A 23,566-nucleotide genomic window follows, 5' to 3' on the forward strand; every position below is an offset into this window, starting at 1 on the left:
TGCATGCACACTACACACAGATTCCTTCTAACCACTGCTTTAGCCGCCTGCCCCAACCTTGATAAGTGTGTTTTCATTTTCATTAAGTTCAAAGTATTTTAAATTTCTTTTGAGATTTCTTCTTTGACCCATGTATTATTTAGAGGTTTGTTGTTTCATCTTCAAGCATTTGAGTATTTTCCATGTAAATTTGTCATCAATTTCTAGTTTAATTCCTTTGGGGCTGAGAGCTAAGGTTCTTTTTATAGTCTAGAATGTGGCTCTCTCACCTGTTTTTAAAATTCTTTCTTGGAAATCACCTGTCTGTTTATGTTATTGATCTCTTCCTGCATGTTATCTACTTTTTAATTATATTTTTAGCATATTAATTGCAGACTTTTTAAATGGTCTGATAATGCCAACATCCTTGCCATATTTGGGTCTAGTTTTTGAGACATTTAAATAATTGTAACATTAAAACTGCTTCATGAACCAACAGCTTATAAATAATATCTAATTTAAACACTGATGATTTCATTGTTTTATGAACTCAGAGTTCCTTTTCCACAATTCTAAAACCAAATGGCTATCAGAAATAAATATTTTTAACATAAATTTGTGGCAGACTTATTTTTGGAAAAACCTGACCTAAATTGACATGTATCTATATCATGCATGCTCAGTCATGTCCAACTCTTTGAGACCCTGTGGACTATAGCCCACCAGGCTCCTCTATCCATGGAATTTTCAAGGCAAGAATACTGCAGTGGGTTGCCATTTCCTACTCCAAAGGATCTTCCCAACCCAGAGATTGAACCTGCACCTCTTGCGTCTCCTTCACTGGCAGCGGAGTCTTTTCCACCGTGCCACCTGGGAAGCAAGTTGACATGAAGTCATTTATAGTATTTATCTTTTTTTTTTTTTTTAGTGTTCATATGATTTTCTGGGGTAATATTAAGATATTGGGGCTTCCCTTGTGGCTCAGCTGGTAAAGAATCTGCCTGCAGTGTGGGAGACCTGGGTTCAATCCCTGTGTTGGGAATATCCCCTGGAGAAGGGAAAGGCTACCCACTCCAGTATTCTAGCCTAGAGAATTCCATGGACTGTATAGTCCATGGCATTGCAGAGTCAGACACGATTGAGCAACTTTCACTTTCTTTTTCATTAAGATATTTTATGGTGTGCTCCTGAGATATTTCAAACTACATAGTTTATGCTCTACTTGTTGTATCTAAATCCAAAATTCTAAGTTCTAAATATATCTAGGAGCAATGGCTTTAAATAAAAGATTGTAAACATATAATAATATTTTTAAATCTCATCATTCACGGCTTTTTAAATAGGCAGTATGTGCTGTGCATAGTTGCTCAGTCATGTCTGACTCTTTGCGACCCCATCAACTATAGCCCACCAGGCTCCTCTGTCCATGGGGATTTTTACTGGAGTAAGTAGCCATTCCCTTCTCCAGGGGCTCTTCCCAACCCAGAGATCGAACCCAGGTCCTCTGCATTGCAGGCAGATTCTTTACCATTCTTTACCATCTGAGCCACCCAGGAAGCCCAAAGAGGTAATATGTTATTATGTAATTAATCAGATATGGAGTCAGATAATATGTTTAGGGCATTTAATGGGTGGTAAAACAGGTGTGCAGATAATTTCATTTACAATTTTAAAGGATAAGATTGTCTGATATGTTAAGTATGAATAAACCTAAAATGTTGATAACTGATAAATATTATGCTCATTTACTAGTTATTGTGGTCTTCTTGCCCTGTTACTCTACTGATTTTTCATCCAAAATAGAATGTGGTGTTGATTTTGTTTTTAATTTTGTCCCCAAAATCTAAGAACAAGCATGCTATAATGTCTATTCAGGTCTCATTTTTCAAATTTTACATTTATTAAATCTAAAACTTTATGTTACATATTGTTGTCCTACAGTCAGCTGTTTCCTAGACATCTCCTTCAGAAGTAAATATCAGAGGTTAAAAAAAAGTCTCATGTTTCTGAAAATCTGAAAATTATACATACAATTGAAATATATGTTTGAATTTGGATGACATTCAGTGAAGTCTACTTCTGTGAATAGATCTAAAGCTGACATATTATTCCAAGGATTCAAGTGAAATTCATCCTCTGTGTTAAGATTTCTGGGATGCTCTGACAGAATTTTATCTTGTTCAGAGCTTCTGCGCTAGGCAAAGACTCACATTTATCTCCAAGTTAAGGTTACTAACAAAGGTCTGTGCTGTCTAATATATCACCCACTTACTGCATTTGGTTATTATCATTACTATTGTTGATGATTATATTGCCGTCATTTACTATTAATACTTTTAAAAAAAGGCAAGGGGGGTGGGGGGGGGACGGCGGGAGGGGCGGCGGGGGGCCCGCGGCGGCGCTCGGCGGGCGGAATAAAAAAAAATAAAAATAAATAAAAAATAAAATAAAAAAAGGCAAGTGAAACAAGATTAAATATTTAATATGCAAGTTAAAAGTATTCTAAAATGAATACCAGGCTTGGCAGTTTTGTCAAATATCAATTGTTTTTTTATTTTTTGAAGCCTAGGATGATGAAATCATTACCAGATACTGTGAAAATATTTGTAAAACCCCACTCCCATTAAAATTAGTGATAGTGTCTTCAAACCACTACAATATTATAATCATCTGAATTGTTGGTGATTTAATTAATGATTGGGACTTAAGTTTACTTCCAAGCCTCACTTTCAAATAAATTTTAACTCTAAGAAAAACAAAAGTTCTCCTAAAAACATGAGATAATATTACAGTAAATTTAGGGGAAATATATCAATAGTATATATAATATTTTTCTTCTTCTTAAAATCCCTGAACAAAATGTTATTTACAGTAAATATTCTGAGATATGATGCTTACATTTATCTTTTATTACTTTAATTGTGGGAATTAACTGAGATATTGGAAGGTGAATTTTGCCCTTTGAGGGTTTTTCCTTCAGGGTGATAGGTTAATAACTTAAATAGTTGTGTTTGAAATTTGGAAAGAAGAGTTAAACCAGGGAGTCACACTTTTGCTTATGAGGGCAAAAGACTGCTCTGATATAATTATATTCTCACCTTGTACTGAAAGATAGCATCAGTATTGCTGGCATATATCTCTAGAAGTTTCAAGAACACACACTTTTTGGGATTCTTTCTCTTAGAAGTGGTGTATCACTTAAGAAATGATTGAAAAAAACCTGAAATATCATTCCTAGCACATATTTCTGTCATCATTTGTAAATAAAAATAAAAACCTTGAGAAATTGGTTAAAATATGTAACAAATTTTTTCAGGATCAATTCCTTCACGTTAAATAAAATGTTTTGCTTTTGACTTATGGCTTCTATTTCTGAGTGGAATAAGCTCAATGATGGAGCAATTATTTTCTCAGAAAAAATTCAGTAACCACTGGCATCCTAGGCATTATTCCAGGAGACAATTATGAGAATCAGTTGTTCCAAACCCATTTTACAATGATAGCTTATATTCTCCTCACTACCCCCACTCCATCAGATTTTGTGTAGTCTGATCAATATTTCTCTCTTGTTTTGCTGGGAAATGTGTGTTAATATCTAAGATAATTAGAAAGCATCACTACAAACAAAGCTAGTGGAAGTGATGGAATTCCAGTTGAGCTATTTCAAATCCTGAAAGATGATGCTGTGAAAGTGCGTCACTCAATATGCCAGCAAATCTGGAAATCTCAGCAGTGGCCACAGGACTGGAAAAGGTCAGTTTTCATTCCAATCCCAAAGAAAGGCAATGCCAAAGAATGTTCAAACTACTGCACAATTGCACTCATCTCACACTCTAGCAAAGTAATGCTCAAAGCTCTCCAAGCCAGGCTTTAACAGTATGTGAACTGTGACCTTCCAGATGTTCAAGCTGGTTTTAGAAAAGGCAGAGGAACCAGAGATCAAATTGCCAACATCTGCGGGATCATCAGAAAAGCAACAAAGTTCTAGAAAAACATCTACTTCTGCTTTTTTGACTATACCATAGCCTTTCACTGTGTGGATCACTGTGAAAAATTCTTCAAGAGATAGGAATACCAGAACACCTGACCTGCCTCCTGAGAAATCTGTATGCAGGTCATGAAACAACAGACTGGTTCCAAATTGGGAAAGGAGTACTTCATGGCTGTACATTGTCACCCTGCTTATTGTCACTCTACTTAGATGTAGAGTGCATGATTTGAAATGCTGGGCTGGATGAAACACAAGCTGGAATCAAGATTTCCTGGAAAATATCAATAACCTCAAATACGCAGATGACACCACCCTTCTGGCAGAAAACAATGAAGAACTATAGAGCCTCTTGATGAAAGTGAAAGAGGAGAGTGGAAAAGTTGGCTAAAACTCAACATTCAGAAAACTAAGATCATGGCATCCGGTCCCATAATTTCATGGCAAAAAGATGGGGAAACAATGGAAACAGTGAGAGACTTTATTTTCTTGGGCTCTGAAATCAGTGCAGATAGTGACTGCAGCCATGAAATTAAAAGATGCTTGCTCCTTGGAAGAAAAGCTATGACCAACCTAGACAGCTTATTAAAAAGCAGAGACATTGCTTTGCCAACAAAAGTCCATCTAGTCAAAGCTATGGTTTTTCCAGTAGTCATAGATGGACATGAGTTGGACTATAAAAATAGCTGAGGGCTGAAGAATTGATGCTTTTTATCTGTGGTGTTGGAGAAGACTCTTGAGAGTCCCTTGGACTGCAAGGAGATCCAACCAGTCGATCCTAAAGGAAATCAGTCCTGAATATTGACTGGAAGGACTGATGCTGAAGCTGAAACTCCAATACTGTGGCCACCTGATGCGAAGAACCAACTCATTGGAAAAGACCCTGATGCTGGGAAAGACTGAAGGCAGAAGAAGAAAGGGATGATAGACAATGAGATGGTTGGATGGTATCACTGACGTGATAGACATGAGTTTGTGTAGGCTCTGAGAGTTGGTGATGGACATGGAAGCCTGGTGTGCTGCAGTTCATGGGGTCGCAAAGAATCAAACTTGACTGAGCGACTGACCTGACTAATCTGAGATAATTTGTTACCTGTGTAATGTTGAGTCTTTCAGTATGATTTTATCACATATTTCTAATATCCTCCATCCTCAGAAAAGCTGCTTTTATAGATGACTTCCTATCACTAATAAATTAAATTTGTATTAATCAGAATAAAAAGTTTTGTGTTTGAAATAGCAAGAGGGATAGCTCTATTTTCTACTTCTGACTCACCATCTAGCAGTGGTACTGGTAAATAAAATTTATAATCAATACATAAAATGAAACTAGTAGTTTAAAGAAAACAGCTGTGTATGTAAAGAATTTAAGAAAATAGAATGTTTTTTTGGATAAGGAAAGGTATAAAGGACTTTTTCTGTGTTTTGATATGTAGTGTTTTTGGGGGGTGGAGTGGTAAAGGAGAAAAGTAATTTTTTCCTAAATAAAATGATTATTCTGGAATAAATAAAAGAAATAGGACAGAAGCTGAATGGATATAGAAAGTTGCAGAAGATTTGTGGAAAAGAAATTTTATGCGTGTGGTCAAAGCTGGCTAAAATTGAATAGATTTATGGGTTTTTAAAATGAGTTTAGTAATATACTAATACAAAACTTGCATTTTATTTTCTCTGTTAAAAAACCCCAAAATTCTTAGATTATTGGTCTGCTTTAAATAAAAGATTATAAAAGGTTTTTTATTACCTTTAATGTAATCTGCCTAGGAAACAAAGAATCTCTATCTTATGAACATAGTTCCTCTGCAGTTAGTAATATCTGGAGATCATTTTACAGTATATACAAATATAGAACATGTTGGATATTGAACATCTGAAATATGACTAGTCTGAGATGGGCTGTAAGTGGAAAACACATGCTGGATTTCAAAGATTAATTATAAAAAAGAAAGCACACTCTCTCACTAACATTAAAAAGTCAAATGGAAACCAACCTTGAAAATTTCCTGAGCAGACAAGACAAGTCTAGTCATACAAGCAAAGCTTAATTTAGCTTATTTGGGGAAACTAACTTGACTTAGGTCGGTTCTTGCTGATATCTCTGAAAAATCATAATCAAGACAAACTGTTCCCTAAAATTGAAATGAAGAAAGCATTAACCAGCTTCCTATCATTATCATTTAAGAAAATTCTAATATTATAACCAATCACTGTAAAAAATACAGTCATTGCCTCCTCACTATATAAATGCTTTATAGCCGTATACCCTGGAGTTTTACTCCATATTTTGGTTTGAGTGTTCCCAGTTCAGGAACTGTATTTTTGGTGTGTTTAAAATAGAATTTTTACTACTAGTAATCTTTACTTTCCACTGAAAAGTAGGTAGCAGGCAACTGTGAACTATTGTATATTAGGATTACATTGTAAGTTAACAAATCTATTAATACATAATTATAAAAACTTAGTTTTTAGATATGTTTTCATAGTACAATTTTAATGTGACAGAGACATTTTGTTAATAAACCCAAGTATTTTTGTCTCTATGTAAGAATTTAAAAACTAAAATAGATAAATGTATGTTTATCATTTAATGTTTTGATGTATTATCTTAATTGGAAATTATTTAGATATTTGTGAATATACATTATTGAGTTTAGTAGTATAATCTTTTTTCTTATTTATATTTATTTAAAAAATTTAACAAGTATGCTTGGATAAGGTATTACACTTCTCTGGTGGGTCAGACTGTAAGGAATCTGCCTGCAATGCAAGAGACCCAGATTCAATACCTGGTTCAGAAAGATCCCCTGGAGAAAGGGAATGGCTACCCACTCCAGTATTCTTCCCTAGAGAATCCCATGGAAAGAGGAGCCTGGTCGGCTGCAGTCCATGGACTGAGCAACTAACACTAATAGGCATTAAACAGTTACTCATCATCTTAAGTTATTTTAATGTTAACAAATTTCTTAACCTGTGAACCCAAGAAGCAGGTTCTCATCAGACATCAAATCTGAGGGCAGCTTCATCTTGGACTTCTCAGCCTCTGAAGTGAAAGTCACTCAGTTGTATCTGACTCTGCGACCCCATGGACTATACAGTCCATGGAGTTCTCTAGGCCAGAATACTGAAGTGGGTAGCCTTTCCCTTCTCCAGGAGATCTTCCCAACCCAGGGATCAAACCCAGGTCTCCTACATTGCAGGCAGATTCTTTACCAGCTGAGCCACAAGGGAAGCCCTAAATATTTCTGTTAAACCACGCAGTCAATAGGACTTTTGTTATAGCAGCTCAGGTTAATGAAGACCAGCAGCATCTGCTTCATCTGGGCACTTGTTAAAATCAGAATTCTTGGGCTCCACTCTAGATCTACTGAATAAGATGCAGTGCTCTATATCTTAACAGATCCTTTGGGAGATTCTGATGCATGTCAAAATGAGAGAACCACCATGCTCAACCAACTAGTATCTTGAAAAACAAGCCTGAAAAAAAATATTTACTATCATTTTGAAGTACCAAAAAAGTAGCCAGAGTTTTTAAAATTATTAAATGAGAGAGATTTCCTTTCAGAGGTTATGAAATGGAGTGATTTTCAGATATCTAAAATTTCATGAGACTCTTCAAACATTTGGCAGTAAAATCAAGTGTCAAATATGTCTCCTTTTTAGCCTCAATACTAGAAAAGCATATACACTATGGTAAACCAATAAACAAAATAACAAAAATCAATCCCTGGTTATACAAATGTGTAATTGCAAATTCACATGCAGTTGTAAGTTAATACAGAGATAGTTTGAGTACCATTCACACAGTGGAAAATGATATTTCACTTGCCGTGTGGAAAGGTCTTTTGGACCTTTTTTATAAAATAAGTGAGAAATAATAGATTCTTAATTTGAAATATATAAAGCCTGTATCATTTTGTTGTCTTTGTATTATTTACTAAATAACTGAGAGAAAACTCAGAGAAAACATTAATAAAATATGAAAAAATCAATAAAAATGACAAGTGAAATTGATAGACATTTTGACACTGAGAAGAAAGTGACTTGTAATAAAATTTTTCAGGTCTTACTAAAGATAGTATTTCCTTGGGAGTAAGACAAATACAGTTAATGAAGAGAGATGAATTTATTCACGTTAGAAGATTTAAATTTCACATTGGATTTGACAGAAAATGCTGATATCAATGAAGAAAACATAAAACTCATGTCATTTTAATGAAGTCAGTCATTTCCCAAGAAAACTTGAGATGCCCTAAATATGAAAGGAACTTAATTAAGAGTTTCCTCCACTGAAAACAATGTAACAATTTGCATGATATTAGCAATATTTAATTTGAAGAGCAAAGGAAAATTTCTAGACTGTCAACAATAAAAGACACATTTCCATCAGGTATGCTAAATACTGATTTTTCTTTTCTATTCTCTCTGTAGAATATGGTAATACAAAATCATTGTCATATGAAGAAGCAATCAAAGAACATGCAGCCAAGAAATGTAGAAATAAAACAAAAATGGGCCAGGGAGTTATTTAATTTTTAAACTATTATATTTCTGCCATTTGTGATGTTTGTAGCATTTACAAACTTTTTAGAATCTTGTCATTTATTGTGGCTTTTCTCATTTTAATTAAATATTCACTTTCTTATCTAATTTTTCAAATGCACTCCCTCTCCAAATTTTATAACTTTCAATTATACTGAAAATATAACTGAAACTCAAAAAACTTGTATCTACTCAATCCTATGGGCCAAAACAACTCTATGTATTAAGCAGTGCTTCTTTAAATGTTGAACAAATGACTGTCACCTAAAAATATTCAAAATAGAGGAGATATAAAATAACTTAAAATTTGTTACATTTTAATATTCATTTTGAAAGTATAAATTTTTTTAAAGGTAGAGAATATAATATTTAGTTGGCCAAAAGTTCATTATTTTCCATACAATGCCATGGGAAAACTCAAATGAACTTTTTGGTCACCCTATCTGGTTCTGTCACTTCATGGCAAATAGATAGGGAAACAGTGGCTGACTTTATCTTGGAAGGCTCCAAAATCACTGCACATGGTGATTGTATCCATGAAATTAAAAGACACTTACTCCTTGAAAGGAAAGTTATGACCAACCTAGATAGCATATTCAAAAGCAGAGACATTACTTTGTCAACGAAGGTCCATCTAGTCAAGGCTATGGTTTTTCCTGTGGTCATGTATGGATGTGAGAGTTGGACTGTGAAGAAAACTGAGCGCTGAAGAATTGAAGCTTTTGAACTGTGGTGTTGGAGAAGACTCTTGAGAATCCCTTGGACTGCAAGTAGACCCAACCAGTCCATTCTAAAGGAGATCAGTTCTGGGTGTTCATTGGAAGGACTGATGTTGAGGCTGAAACTCCAATACTTTGGCCACCTGATTAGAAGAGCTGACTCATTTGAAAAGACCCTGATGCTGGAAAAGATTGAGGGCAGGAGGAGAAGGGGACGACAAGGATGAGATGGTTGGATGGCATCACCAACTCAGTGGACATGGGTTTGGGTGGACTCCGGGAGATGGTAATGGTCAAGGAGACCTGGCGTGCTGGGGTTCATGGGGTCGCAGACAGTTGGACATGATGAGCAAGTGAGTGACTGAACTGATACATAGAACTTCTAATATCTATCACCTATATTCAGTGCCTAAGTTTTTTTTTTTTTTTTTTACTTTTTAAACTTTTTTTCTGCCATATTTAAAAGCAGATCCCAGATATCGATGTCATTTCATCCCTCTCTGCCTCTAACAAATGTGGACATTTTCTCAGGTGCGTGTATGCTCATTTATGCCCTACTCTTTGTCACTACCTGGACTGTCTTCTGGGCTCCTCTGCCCATGGGATTTTCCAGGCACGAATACTGGAGTAAGTTGCCGTGTGCTCCTCCAGGAGATCTTCTGGATCCAAGGATCGAAACTCTATGTGTATTCTTTACCGTTGAACCATCTGGGAAGCCCCTTTTCTTAGATAAATATTCACTTAAACCAAATGTTAGGACATCACATCTAACAAAAAGTACGCAATGTAATCATCTAATCTCATCCATAGGCAAATATTCCCAATTTTTCAAAATTGTCTTTTTGCATTAGGTTTATTTGAATCACGATATAAGCAAATTCAACACCTTTCACTTTATTAAACCTTTTAAGTCCCTTCTAGTATGTCACTTTTTTCCCTGTGTCACTAAGATATTGCTAAACCAAAGTCAATTGTTCTATACAGTGCTTCATATTTTGGATTTATCTGTCTGCTTTTTCTTGTGTCTTATGTCTTACTATCATTGTCTTATTAGAAGTTAGTTTCAAACTGTGGTGGTTTAGTCACTAAGTCATGTCTGACCCCTTGCGACTCCATGGACTTAGCCTGCCAGGTTCTTCTGTCCATGAGATTTCCTAGGCAATAATACTGGCGTGGATTGCTATTTCCTTCTGCAGGGGATCTTCCCAACCCAGGAATCGAACATGGGCCTCTTGCACTGCAGGCAGGTTCTTTACTGACTGCACTACGAGGGAAACCCAACTTCTGACAAATGGTTCTCAAACTTGAGCTACAACAGAATCCCCCTGGAAGGCATTTTATTAATAAAACACAGATTATGGATCTAGCCCATAATGTCTGATTCAGGCGATCTAGGATGGGACAAATAATGTGCATTTTTGATCAGTTCCCAGGATATACAATTAGTGCTGAGCTAACAGGCACACTTTGAGAACCGCCATTCTAGACTGAGGTTAGATTGGATTCAATTTCTTGTTTTTATTTTCAAAAGCTTGTTTCTTTAATTATACTGTGTGTTTCCTTTGGGATTTCCCAGGGGGTTCAGTGGTAGAGCATCCACCTGTGAAGGCAGAAGATGTGAGTTCAGTCCCTGGGTTGGGGGGATCCCCTGGAGGAGAAAATGGCAACCCACTCCAGTATTCTTGCCTTAAAAATACCATGGACAGAGGAACTTGGTGGGTTACAGTCCATGGGGTCACAAAAAGTCAGACATTATTGAGTGACTAATACACGAGCAAATGCTTCATTTTGCATCACGTCACAAGGCACACAGTGTCTGGTTATCACACTTTTAATGATGCTAAGAATGCCTAGTAGATTCAGTAATGAGTAACTGATATTTTTAAATGTAACTTGCTGAATACAGTGAAGTGGCAGGAACAAAATCAATATACAGAAATCTGTTGCATTTCTACACACAATAATAAACTCTCAGAATGAGAAATTAAGAACACAATCCTATCTACAATTGCATCAAAAAGAGTAAAATATCATTAAATAAAATAAATGTTAAATAAAGATAAAAAATGCTCTGAACACAGAGTAAGAAAACTTTCCTTAAAAATAAGGTTAATCTTCCTCTCTGTGGGGATTTTTCTAGGTCTAGAATTGGCAGTTCTATTTGGGTGCAAAAATGTGAGAAAAGGGAAGTGCAAATTTATGTTCAAGAAGGATGGTCACGTGTGATCTCAAGATAATGAATGAAACATGCAACTAAGACAAAAATCTAATCTTGTCCCCATAAACCATTTTTTGGATAAGCAGGTGTCTCTCTTCCATCAGGCCTAAGTTATGCTTCTTTATATCTTTGTATTTTTAAAGGTCTAATTTGGATTTTTTGGTTTTATACATGGAAAATGAAAATGATTGTTTCTAAAATGGAGATTTGTTTAGGGAATGATCATCCAGAGTTTTTATTGAAATGAGACAGGTTTATGGGGCAATGACTGCTATATTTTATGTGGGTTATTAGAAGGCCTATAGTAATTTTTGTTGCTTAATTTTATATTATCACCCCAATACCCATATTCTCCCATTTGTTAAAAGGACTATTTTTAGAGAAGTTTTAGATTCACAGTAAAACTGAGAGGAGGGTATAGAGATTTCCCGTATTCCCACTTCCCTCTACACGTGTTTATTTTCCCCGTTACCAGCATTATTTACCAGAGCAGCACACATGTTATTAATACAATTGATGAACCTACACTGGTGAATTATAGTTATCCAAAGTCAATAGTTTATATTAAGGTTCACTCATGGTAGTGTACATTCCTTGGATTTGTACAAATGTAGAATGGCTTGTATCCACTACTGTAGTATCTTACAGAGTATTTTCATGGCCCTAAAAATCTTTGTTCTGTCTATTCATCCCTCCCCATCCCCTAAGCCATGGCAACTATTGATTTTTTTTGTTTTAATTGTCTCTAGTTTTGCCTTTTCTAGGATGTCATATAGTTGAAATCATACAATATAGAGTCTTTTCCATTGGTTTCTTTCACTGTGCTTCAGTTATGTCTGATTCTGTATGACCCTGTGGAGCCCGTCAGGCTCCTCTGTCCATGGAATTCTCCAGGCAGGAATACTGGAATGGGTTGCCATTCTCCAGGGGATCTTCTCGACCCAGAGATCAGACTCATGTCTTTTATGTCTCCTGCATTGGCCAGCAGTTTCTTTACCACTAGCACCACCCGGGAGACACACTTAGTAAAATGTATTTAAGATTCCCCTGTGTCTTTTCGTAGCTGGATAGCTCATTTCTTTTAGTAATAAATATTATTTCATTACCTGTATCAACCACAGTTTATCCATTCACTCATTGAAGCACATCTTGGTTGTTTGCAGGTTTTGGCAATTATGAATAAAGCTGTTTGAAACATTATTGTGCAGGTTTTGTGTAGACACAAATTTTAATTCCTTGGGTAAATACCAAGGAGCACAATTGCTGAATCACATGGTGAATATGTTTAGTTTCAGAAGAAAAGGCAAAACTATCTATCTTCCAAAGTGGTGGTATCATTTTGCATCCTACAGCAATCCATGAAACTTGTGGTTCCACATCGTCTCCAGCATTTAGTGCTGCCAGTGTTCCGGATTTTGACCCTTGTGATACGTGTGTAGTGATATCCCATTGTTGCCTCAGTTTGCATTTCCCCAATGCATATGATGTGAAGCATCTTTTCATATGCCTATTTGCCATCTGTATATTTTCTTGGGTGAGGTGTCACTGGCCCATATTTTAATCAAGTTGTTTCCTTATTGTTTAGTTTTTAGTGTTCTTTGTATATTTTGGATAACTGTCCTTTAGCAGATGTGTCATTGGCAAATATTTTCTTTCCGTCTATGGCTTGTCTTCACTCCCCCATATTTTAAGACCAACGACTTTGCAGAAAAAGAAAAACTACCTTCAGTGCCAACTCTGTAGAGAACCTTTCTTAGATGCTGTGAGGAAAAAGTAGGACATGTTTAGATTCCTGTCTCGGTCTAGCTAGAAGGAAAAAATGCATATTAACATGAAAAGAAACATACAGCACAATGGTGGTATTTAAATCAGTGTCAAAAGCTACTGAATACTAAGAGTTTACAGTGAAGGAAAAGACTCAAATAGACTGAGGTTGAAGTGGGAATCTGTGGAAACTGAACTTAATCCAGTTAGTCTTGAAAGCTTTTAGATCTTCAACAATGAGACAGGCAAGAAATATACCATCTGCGAAAGAGAATTCAGAGTTACAAAAATTTTCGTTTATTTTCTTGAAGGAAAAACAACAACAACAACATTATGTTCTTGGTTTAGATCCTGAATATTTTCAGGTCTAAGATGGGTTTTCTTTACCTTGACTGCCTAGAGCTATCCATAAACATCCTTCGTGGTTCTAAGTGGTACTATTTGTAGTAGACTGCTGGCTTGTGTGTCTCACGTCATAGCTAGAAAGAATAAATTAGCCTAGCATATTTGTATTCAGATAAGTGTATTATAACACTTTTAAAATATTACCATTTAAAAAGCATATATAGTATATTTTTTAAACCTATGGGATATTTGCCTTATATTTGATTAGGTGATTCTACCTTGTAAATGATCTAAACTATAAAAATAGGCTTTATTTTAAATTGTAACTCCACTTTTAATGTCAGTGATCTATTTGAGTTTTGTTCTCTCTCTGATTTTATGGTAATAAAATAGTAGTGCAGTCCTTAAAGCAGTCAACACATATGTTGTCATTGCATGGAGGCAGTTTTGAAGGCTAATGATTTAAAATTTCCCATTGTAAAGGTCTTTCAAAAGTAGTTGACTTTGTTGTTAGATTTCAGAATAGTTTCTGTTCTTTACAGAAATTATACATACTAGCTGGGGTGACCAGGGTATCTAAGTTATCATATATGAAACTTGGGGTTGTTAATCTGACCCAGTATTGACTGATTGCTGTACTACTCCAAGCTCCACTGCAAATGACTGAAACTCAGATTTAAGCAAAAATATAAAGGGGAGGTTGAAAGGATATAATATCACACAACTGGAAAGATCCATGAGTTCATTTCATTTCAGGCACAGTTGAATCTAGATGCTCAAATGATTTCCTGGGACTGTTTCTACTCTTAGCTCTGCTAGATTCAACTTGATTTTAGTTACAGGCACACTTTCTTCATCTGGAGCTGAAGGTTTGAAGCAGTGATACCTAGGGTAGAAGAGGTTGGTGCTCACAGGATTGGAACAGATGCTCGGCTAACAAGGAAGTAAAGGATATTGCAGCAGGACCCATAGTTGGTCTTGGACACAATTATCTACGTTTGTGAAAATTGTCTTGGTTGGCCTTCATTAGTACATTATGAAGCACTAAGCTTGACAAATGATTAGAAGGAAACCTAGTTACTTTTTTCTAAAGCAAAATCAGATGCCATCTTTAGACTCATAGACTAATTATAAAGTGACCTTAAAACATGTCCTAGCAGTCCTAGCATCAATATTTTGTATAGTCCTTGTTGGGCAAATCAGTGAAATATACCTACCCCTCAGTTCCCTGATCTGTGTCAAGAATACTAACACAGTTAGGTGGACTAAGCTCTGGTGTCATCTCTATTCCAAGAATATGTGATTCAATGATTCCTTTACAAAACTGATTGCAGGTTTTTGGTTCTGCAATGTGTATATTGAATGGAAACAATAATTGCTCTCAAAAAGCTAAATTCAATAAATCTTTCTGCAGTGACAGAAATGTTCTATGTGGCTATTGAGCACTCACCATGTGAATGGTGTGACACAGGAAATGAAGTTTTAATGTGATTTCATTTAAGTTAATTTTGATTTAAGTGAAAATAGCCACAGCTCTAGAATTATCAGCTTATTTAAACTGAAGTTTTGAGAAACGGTTGACATTAAAAGCAAAACAAAATTTATTAGCTCGTGCAAGGAATTTCAAAGCAGCAATTTCTTTTCTTTTCAGTCCCCTGCGCATAGCTATTCAAGCTACGACTCGGGCAAAAATGAGAGTGTGGATCGGGGTGCTGAGGATCTGTCTCTAAACAGGGGAGATGAGGATGAAGATGACCACGATGACCACGAAGATTCTGAGAAGGCTAACGAGACAGATGGCGTAGAGGCTGAGCGGCTAAAAGCTTTTAATGTGAGTCTTGCCACCCTCCCTGTGTGGCTGGATTTTTACCCCTTCACTTTCATGTTGTTGCTTGTTGGTAAATGTGGATATTTTAGAGACATGTTTGTTTAATTTACAGAAGGATTTAAAAAGTACATGAAACACTCTTTGCCAACCAGACACCAGAATTGCTGTGTTTTGTTTAGAATTTTAAAGCCAAATGTGAGCTGAAAACTGCAGTTGTGTTGTGTGAGTATGCATGTTTACCTAGCGGATGAAGGGGGCCTCAGCTTATGCCCCAGAAGAGCCTGCCCGTCATCCGTTATTTTTTGTTTTTGTTTTTGTTTTTTTTGCTTTCCCAGCTTACCTAATTATGCATGACAAAAGAATCTGTTGTTTGTTTTCTGAGATTAGTATACTGTGCAGTGTAGCAATGTAACAGTCATTTTTATTATTAATAGAGAATTTACGGGGTGCTTAATTGTCACAGTCTACTGTTATTTCTTGATTTTTTTTCTACGCAATAGTCTATATTTTTCTGTCTCTGTCTGTCTGTCTGTCTGCCTCTCTCTCTCTTTCTCTCTCTATTTTTTAATCCAACCATTTAGAAAGTCTTTAAAGGGTGTTTGCTTAAAATTTCTGGCTTTCCATTGCAAAGTTCTCCAGTGCATAAACCAGAAAAGAGTATTTTCCTATCAGTAATCAAGACAGGAAGCTAGGAACAGCAGAGAGCAGCCCTCCAAACCCTTCTCCTCTGTCTCCCTCTTGCCAACAGATGTTTGTCAGGCTGTTTGTAGATGAAAACTTGGACCGAATGGTCCCAATCTCTAAGCAGCCCAAAGAAAAGATCCAGGCTATCATTGACTCATGCAGGCGACAATTCCCTGAATATCAAGAGCGTGCCCGAAAACGCATACGTACTTACCTCAAGTCCTGCAGGCGGATGAAAAGAAGTGGTTTTGAGATGGTGAGTTTTGAATTAAAACACAGCCCTAGATTCCATCCAAATCCCACATGTAAACCATGACACGATTTTTTTTTTCATCTTAGTGTCTTTTTAATTTTTTCCATAACGTCAGGTCCAGGGGGTTTTTGTTTGCTTGTTTGTTTTTGCTCCTTTTCATCTTCCTGAAGTATTTATCCCCTCTGTTGATTCAATAAGGAATACCTTGTGAGACTAGTGCTCACAGGCCCGCGTGGTACCACGTCCTAGAAAAGGAGGGTCACATGAGTGAACACCAGCAAGAATCAGCATCCCATTCTTGTGTGTTATCTTTCTGTTACTGCTGAAGCAGATCTAAGGTTAATCAAGTCTTGAACTGAAGCACCAATGGTTGCTTTAGATGGCATATGAGAATGCCTTTCTCTGGAACAAAAGGAAATGAATGGATCCATCTAAGTAGTATCAATTTCATACCAACAGTTTACAAATAGCAGGCCTTGAAAACAAAGATCAGGGAATGAAACTCCTTATGTGAAAAGTAAGGCTTTTGTGTACTCGGTATATTTGTGTGTCTGTCTTGTGGATGGTTAACATAAGCTTTTAGATTCAGCTTGGCTTTATAGACGGATGACATTATGCCAATGTTAGGTATTTATGGCTGGAATTTAAATATCAGTGGTTTTTGAACTTTATTCTACCTCAGCTTGATTGAGTAGTTGTACCTATAAGTAGTTTTTACAAAATATTTTAAAATTTTCTTAATATTTTTATGTACTTGAGTGGACAAGTACTAGAAATTTTCTGAAACTATTTTATTTGTACCTTTGAGAAGCCTCTGTGAAAGCCAAACTCTTTGTGATCAAGGCCTCTGATTCATTAGGTATCATAGAGCAGGAGTTGATAAAGATTTAGGAGAGGTTTCCGAGTATCATATATGAGAAAGAGCTTTTCAGATAAAAATGAATGACAAGTAATAACATCCCTTATTATCCATTTCCTACATTGACTTTTGAGAATATCTTTGAAATTTTAAAAGGAAAATGACCATTTCTTATAGAGAGGTAGTCTGTCAAGATGGTCTCTAACACAAGGCTTGGTCCCCAGAGAGCGTGGTCTGGAGTTCTAGTCCACCAGAACTATGCTGCTGTGTAACCTAGGCACATCACTTCAGTTTGTCATGCAGAATTCTTAATTTCTATAAAGTATACTTGAGATAGTCACAGGTTTTTTATTAGCTGTATTTATTTACCAAATATGAACACCTGTGTGTTTTAAGCTTTGTGCTATGCATAGAGGACAAAAAAGTTGATATCAAATCATGTAGGTTTGCAAACTAATCATGAAGCAAAACATTATAAAGAAATGCTTTGTATTTCATTTTTAATAATTTTCAATTGTTCATCTCTTTGTTCATTTATCCGTATATGTATAATGTGCATAACATTGTACAAAGTAATGAGAAATACAAGATGCCTGACCTGTTAAATGAATTTAGCATGTTTCCTAATCATGATTCTTTGAGGTTACAGTTGTAGGAAGTGAAGTGCTAAAGGAAAAATGCAAACTGAGTGAAGTCGCTCGGTCGTGTCCGACTCTTTGCGACCCCATGGACTGTAGCCTACCAGGTTCCTCCGTCCATGGGATTTTCCAGGCAAGAGTACTACAGTGGGTTGCCATTTCCTTCACCAGGGGATCTTCCCCACCCAGGGATTGAAACTGGGTCTCCTGCATTGTAGGCAGACGCTTTACTGTCTGAGCCACTGGGGAAGTCCAACAATTGATGTTGTAGTTTAGCCTATTTTTTAAAAATATATTATTCAATAATGTACTACTAGAATTAAATATTAAATTTGCCATCTATTTAACACCAGAATTTTGATGTGCTTTACATATGACTTCATTTTCATGGAGTGTGTCATCATTTTGAACACTCATCCTTGCCTGGAACAAATAAGGAAGGCATGACTAGGGCAGGTAGTAATTACAACTAAATACTGTACATTAATATTCTTGCCATCATAATTTTAAAATTAATATCAATAATTTAAAAAATTGTAACATTTGAAAAGGCTTTCTTTTATTATTTTTGCTGTGTGAAGACATGCAGAAAATGTGTATCATTTTTAATATATGATTATTTTTACATGCAAATTATTTTGTAGTACTTTGATAAGTCAATGAAACAACCTAAAGACAACTTCAATATATTTGAAGAGAATAATTGGAAAGCTGTAGGACTATTTGATAGGGGATTCTGTATTTTAAAATGAATGTATGAAAGTGACATTCAGAAAGCTTAGCTCATCCAGTTACTTATGGTCTCTAAGGCAACAGACTCTATAAGTAAAGCAAAATACAAAATATTAAATTACATAGTTCCTTCCTGACTTTGATTCAGAAATTCAAAGAGATATTCCCATAGAAGTGGTTTATCACAACTTATATTAGTATTAGGGGTTTCCCAGGTAGCACTAATGGTAAAGAACCCACCTGCCATTGCAGGAGACTTAAGAGACTCAGGTTCAATCCCTGGATCAGGAAGATCCCCTGGAGGAGAAAATGGCAGTTCACTCCAGTATTCTTGCCTGGAGAATCCCATGGACACAGAGGAGCCTGGCGGGCTACAGTCCATGGGTTCACAAAGAGTTGGACACAACTGAAGCGACTTAGCCCTTATATTAGTATTATATTTAAGAATCTGACTTTCACTCTAATTTTCTGCTGTTGTTAGTACAAAAAATATTCATTTTTAATTAATGTACACTACACTATCCCTTAAGATGAGGCTTCCCTGGTGGCTCAGATGGTAAAGAATCCACCTGCAATGCAGGAGACCTGAGTTTGATCTCTGGGTTGGGAAGATCCCTTGGAGAAGGGAACAGCTACCCACTCCAGTGTTCTTGCTTGGAGAACTCCATGGACAGAGGACCCTGATGGGCTTTAGTCCATGGAGTCACAAAGAGTCAGACATGACTGAGCAACTTTTACTTTCACTTCTTTTATCCCTTAAGAATTCAGAGCACAAGTACTTTTCATTGACTTCTCTGAATGCATACAAATATTAGAATATTTATTTATGCATTCTTATTTCACTGAAATCATTAAGACCCCAAAGGTCTTAATAGCTTAAGTAGTGAAAATCTCTGTCATTGCACCAAACAGTCTCTATAATGCATGAAGTTAAAAAACCTTATTATTATACTTTTCTATACATTTTCACTAATTCATTGTTTCCAATGATCTCAAATCATAAGTTCTTCAGTGTTGAATATAAAAGAATATGTTTTATGAAAAGTAAATCCAAGAAGCTTGATACAGAGTACTATGTTAGTTTTCAATAGATTTTAAGCACCATTGAGTTAGATAGCCATTATATTAATCCTTAGACAAATATATCATTATTGATTCTGTTATGCAGCTTTGACACTCAAGTTACTTCAGTTAGTTTTCTAAAGACTATTTGTTGATTGTTCCAGAAAAGAAATGTATTGCTCCAGTGTGTCCTGATCTTAAATTCAAGAGCACCTATGATAGATTAAACAACAAAAGCAAACCTTTATGAACAAGGTGGGGTTGGCCCATACCTGAGTATCATTTGTGTTATGGATATGATTTCTCTTTTTATTTTCTGAGTTTGCATTATTTAGAGAATCTTTCACCAGGCTGCATATGTTTAGATGCATTTTTGTAAAACTTAAATGGAAATATTTGGAGGATATAGTCAAAGACTTTCAACCCATTCTGCCTCATGTACCTCAAATTTTGTGTCTCATTTTCAGACCGTATTCTAAGTTCTTTATTCAGATCAAGTGGCCTAGGTATTGGAATTCCATAAACTCAATCTCTTGAAAAATTACCTATTAATTTGCCTTTTAATATTATTTATTTGATCATATTTGTTTCAAGAATTAATCTCATGCTATTTTTTGAAGAAAAATTTGGCCAGGAACATTGTCCCTTAGGCTTGTGAACGCCCACTATAAATGATCTCATTTGGAACCCTCTTTTAGCATGTAATGAAAAATAAAATGTGTTTCCCCTACAGAAATAGAGTGCTTTTATGTTTTCTCATCGTTAACTTACTAGGTTCACTTTTTTGCCTGTCAGGAAGTTTAGAGCCAAAATCTTTCTGAGTTATCTCTTTCCCAGTTATCTGTTTAGTTTGTTTTAGTGTATATATTTCCTTGGTAGCTCTGGTATCTGTTTTTGGTGAGGAGAGATATAATTTTAAAACAAATGTGTAAATAATCTAATTATGGAAACACCATCATTTCAGACCATCTTCTAAGTTTTTTATTCACAATATTTTTAGTCTTCATCCTATAATACCCTCCTCGGTAATTTTGCTATCTGACCTTCTGGTTTCACAGTTTTTTTTTTCATTAAAAAATAAGTATTAAATGTTTAGGAAATGGTACATTTGTTTAGCGAATTTGACTATTATATATCCTTTGCCTCTATTTGTCTGATGTAAACTAACGTAGAGAGATCATAATTTTTCTTCAATTCACAGCTTTTATAGCCATGAAATAGACTATGTATAGGTGTTACAGAAGCTACAGTGACACTTGCTGTTCATTCTTTAGCAAATAGAGCCACTATAAAAATGAATTAAAGTGCTTCTTTAAACTAAACATTTGACCAGAAATATCGCGAGCCCTCCACACAAGACCTTGATTAAAAACTTTATATCTGTGCAGCCATTATTATTCACAATATTCTTCATGCATTGTGATCACAACTGTGCCAGTTTCTCTCCCTGTGACCAATTAACTTAATTGAAGCTAATTAGCAAACACATTTTGTTTGAATTCCCCACCTGCTAGCTGTGCCATATTTTGCCCTCTCTTTTATAGATGTCATCTACTATCCCCCAGGATACTTCTATAACATCTTCTAAGTTCTTTCTTCATAATATTTCTTTCTAAATTTCATCCGTTAATATTTTTCTAAATAATTGACAGCTGATGTTCTACACTCTTAGTTCTTTAACTTTCTCAGTTTCAGTGAGTCTACTTCAGTGAGTATTAATTAGTTCAGTCATTATTCGTATGGGTATACCTTAGTCTTTCCTTTTCTCAAGGAGCATGCCCAAGCTATGTTAAACGTTTTCACAATCATGTGAAATGTTTTAAGTATCCTCTGCTGTCTTTACAGAGACAGTGTTCTGGTCTTCCTTGCTCTGGATCACCGGCTGCTTCTGCTGCCTGTAACTTGACCTCCTTCGGAGCATTGCTTCTGTGACCATCCCAGTGGTCATAGTTTCAGCTTTCCTCTTTTGCTCTTTCCCCTTTTCTTATCTTCTGCCTTAAAAAACTCCCCAGATTCCAAATAGATATAGATATTGAGTTTAATGGCTTCTATAATCTTTCTTTGAAGACTCAATGAGTCTTTATTTGCCATGTTTCCTGAATGATTATTTTATACTCACAAATGATACCTGTTACCACCGCCTCCACTAATAGTCCCTTACTTCAGTGAGTTGTCGTTCTCACCACCATATTGAATTACTTCTCATGAAGAGCTCATGACCACCTTTGCACCAAATCCAAAAATTGCATCCTCGACTATAAATCACCCTATTTTTTTTAACTTTTTTTTCCTGTTTCTACTCATGTACATTTTTCTTGATTTGGGGCACTGCTGAAGTTTCTGTGTTTGGCCATGTACTTACTGCACCTTACTGTCTCCATAGCTGCAGAGGCCTGCCCCCTTATACACTTCTCTCCTGTCTAAGTGAGGGCTTCCCAGGTGGCGCTGCTGCTGCTGCTAAGTCACTTCAGTCGTGTCTAACTCTGTGCGACCCCATAGACGGGCAGCCCACCAGGCTCCCCCGTCCCTGGGATTCTCCAGGCAAGAATACTGGAGTGGGTTGCCATTTCCTTCTCCAATGCATGAAAGTGAAAAGTGAAAGTGAATTCGCTCAGTCGTGTCCAACTCTTCAGGACACCATGGACTACAGCCTACCAGGCTCCTCCGCCTATGGGATTTTCCAGGCAAGAGTACTGGAGTGGGTTGCCATTGCCTTCTCCCAGGTGGCGCTAGTGGTAAAGAATCCACCTGCCAAGCAGGAGATGAGAGTTCGATCCCTGGGTCAGGAAGCCCCCTGAAGAAGGAAATGGCAACCCACTCCAGTATTCTTGCCTGGAGAATCCCATGGCAGGCTATAGGCCTTGGGGTCACGAAAGAGGTGGACACAACTTGATGACTAAACAAAAGCAACTCTCAAAGTAGATCCCAGTCATATACAAAGCCTTGGTATTTCATTCCACATCTCAGTCAGATGCTAGACAAATGTACTGTTATATCCTCACTGATTGCTCTATATTCTCTATCACCCGTCCTCTCCACTGATCTGCCTCTTCTACCAAGTCACCAGCAAATTCCTCTTGACTTACCTAGTTCCAGCAGTTGCCCCACTGTTGTCATTCACACCAAAGTTCATAAACTTGGAATGATGTCTGACTCTCTTTATATTTATGACTTGCATCCTCCCACTGACTAACTTCTGTTTATTCTTCCTTTTCTGTCTTTCCCAAATCAGTCTCATAATTTTGAATTTTATCAGCTATCATTTTATTTCTAGCTTCTCACACATCTTGCATAATTCTTCTAGCTCAACTTCCTACTTCCATCTTACACGCCTTCCCTACCCTCTATTTGCAAGCAGAGACAAAACTAGGACTTGCACCTGAAAATTATGAAATTTGGGACCTTTTTCAAAAGTAAAGTAACACAAAATTATGAACAAAAAAATGTATATAGAAGGATGAATATATATCTACAATTAGAAAATAATACACAATAAATGTTTTAAAACAGAGAAATCTAGAAGACTCAAATCTTTTACTTCAGACATATCTTTAGACAATTTTCAGATATACTTATATATAAATACTCATACTTTTATTTTAATTTGTTTTCCCGTTCCTACCTGTAATCTTACATCATCCAGAAACTTCCATATTATTAGTTCCATCCAGTTGAAGAACCCTGGGGCCTGTACTTCATTGGCTTTATGATAAATCTGCCTTTGCACCTGGAGTAGTCTTCCTCAATTTTGACTTTGATACTGTCGAATTTTTATCACTTCAGGAAAAATTCTGAATTTCTTATTATAGTGTTAGTATATGGCCTTTTAAAACTGGGAGACCTAGGTTGAATTCCTGTGCAATTTAATGTGATGTTTCTGAGTCTCCATTTTTTTAAAAGGAGAGGGCTGTTGGGGTATTACCTTGTATAATGTAAATAAAATGATCAGCATTTTATT

General features: G+C 36.1%; 1 protein-coding gene across 6 annotated transcripts in view; it reads left to right on the forward strand.

Annotated features, from left to right (window-relative positions):
* The window catches only part of NOL4 (nucleolar protein 4), a 465,486-nt gene that overhangs the window by 318,394 nt on the left and 123,526 nt on the right, over positions 1-23,566 (forward strand). For 5 of the 6 annotated variants that reach the window (XM_027525944.1, XM_027525947.1, XM_027525948.1 and 2 more), the window contains 2 exons: positions 15,204-15,383; positions 16,129-16,320. In XM_027525944.1, the coding sequence (XP_027381745.1) occupies positions 15,204-15,383; positions 16,129-16,320 (372 nt within the window). The remainder of the gene's footprint in view (positions 1-15,203; positions 15,384-16,128; positions 16,321-23,566) is intronic. The other variant, XM_027525946.1, reaches the window with a different exon arrangement.

This window comes from Bos indicus x Bos taurus, chromosome 24 (genome assembly GCF_003369695.1).
Source record: "Bos indicus x Bos taurus breed Angus x Brahman F1 hybrid chromosome 24, Bos_hybrid_MaternalHap_v2.0, whole genome shotgun sequence".
Taxonomy (NCBI): domain Eukaryota; kingdom Metazoa; phylum Chordata; class Mammalia; order Artiodactyla; family Bovidae; genus Bos; species Bos indicus x Bos taurus.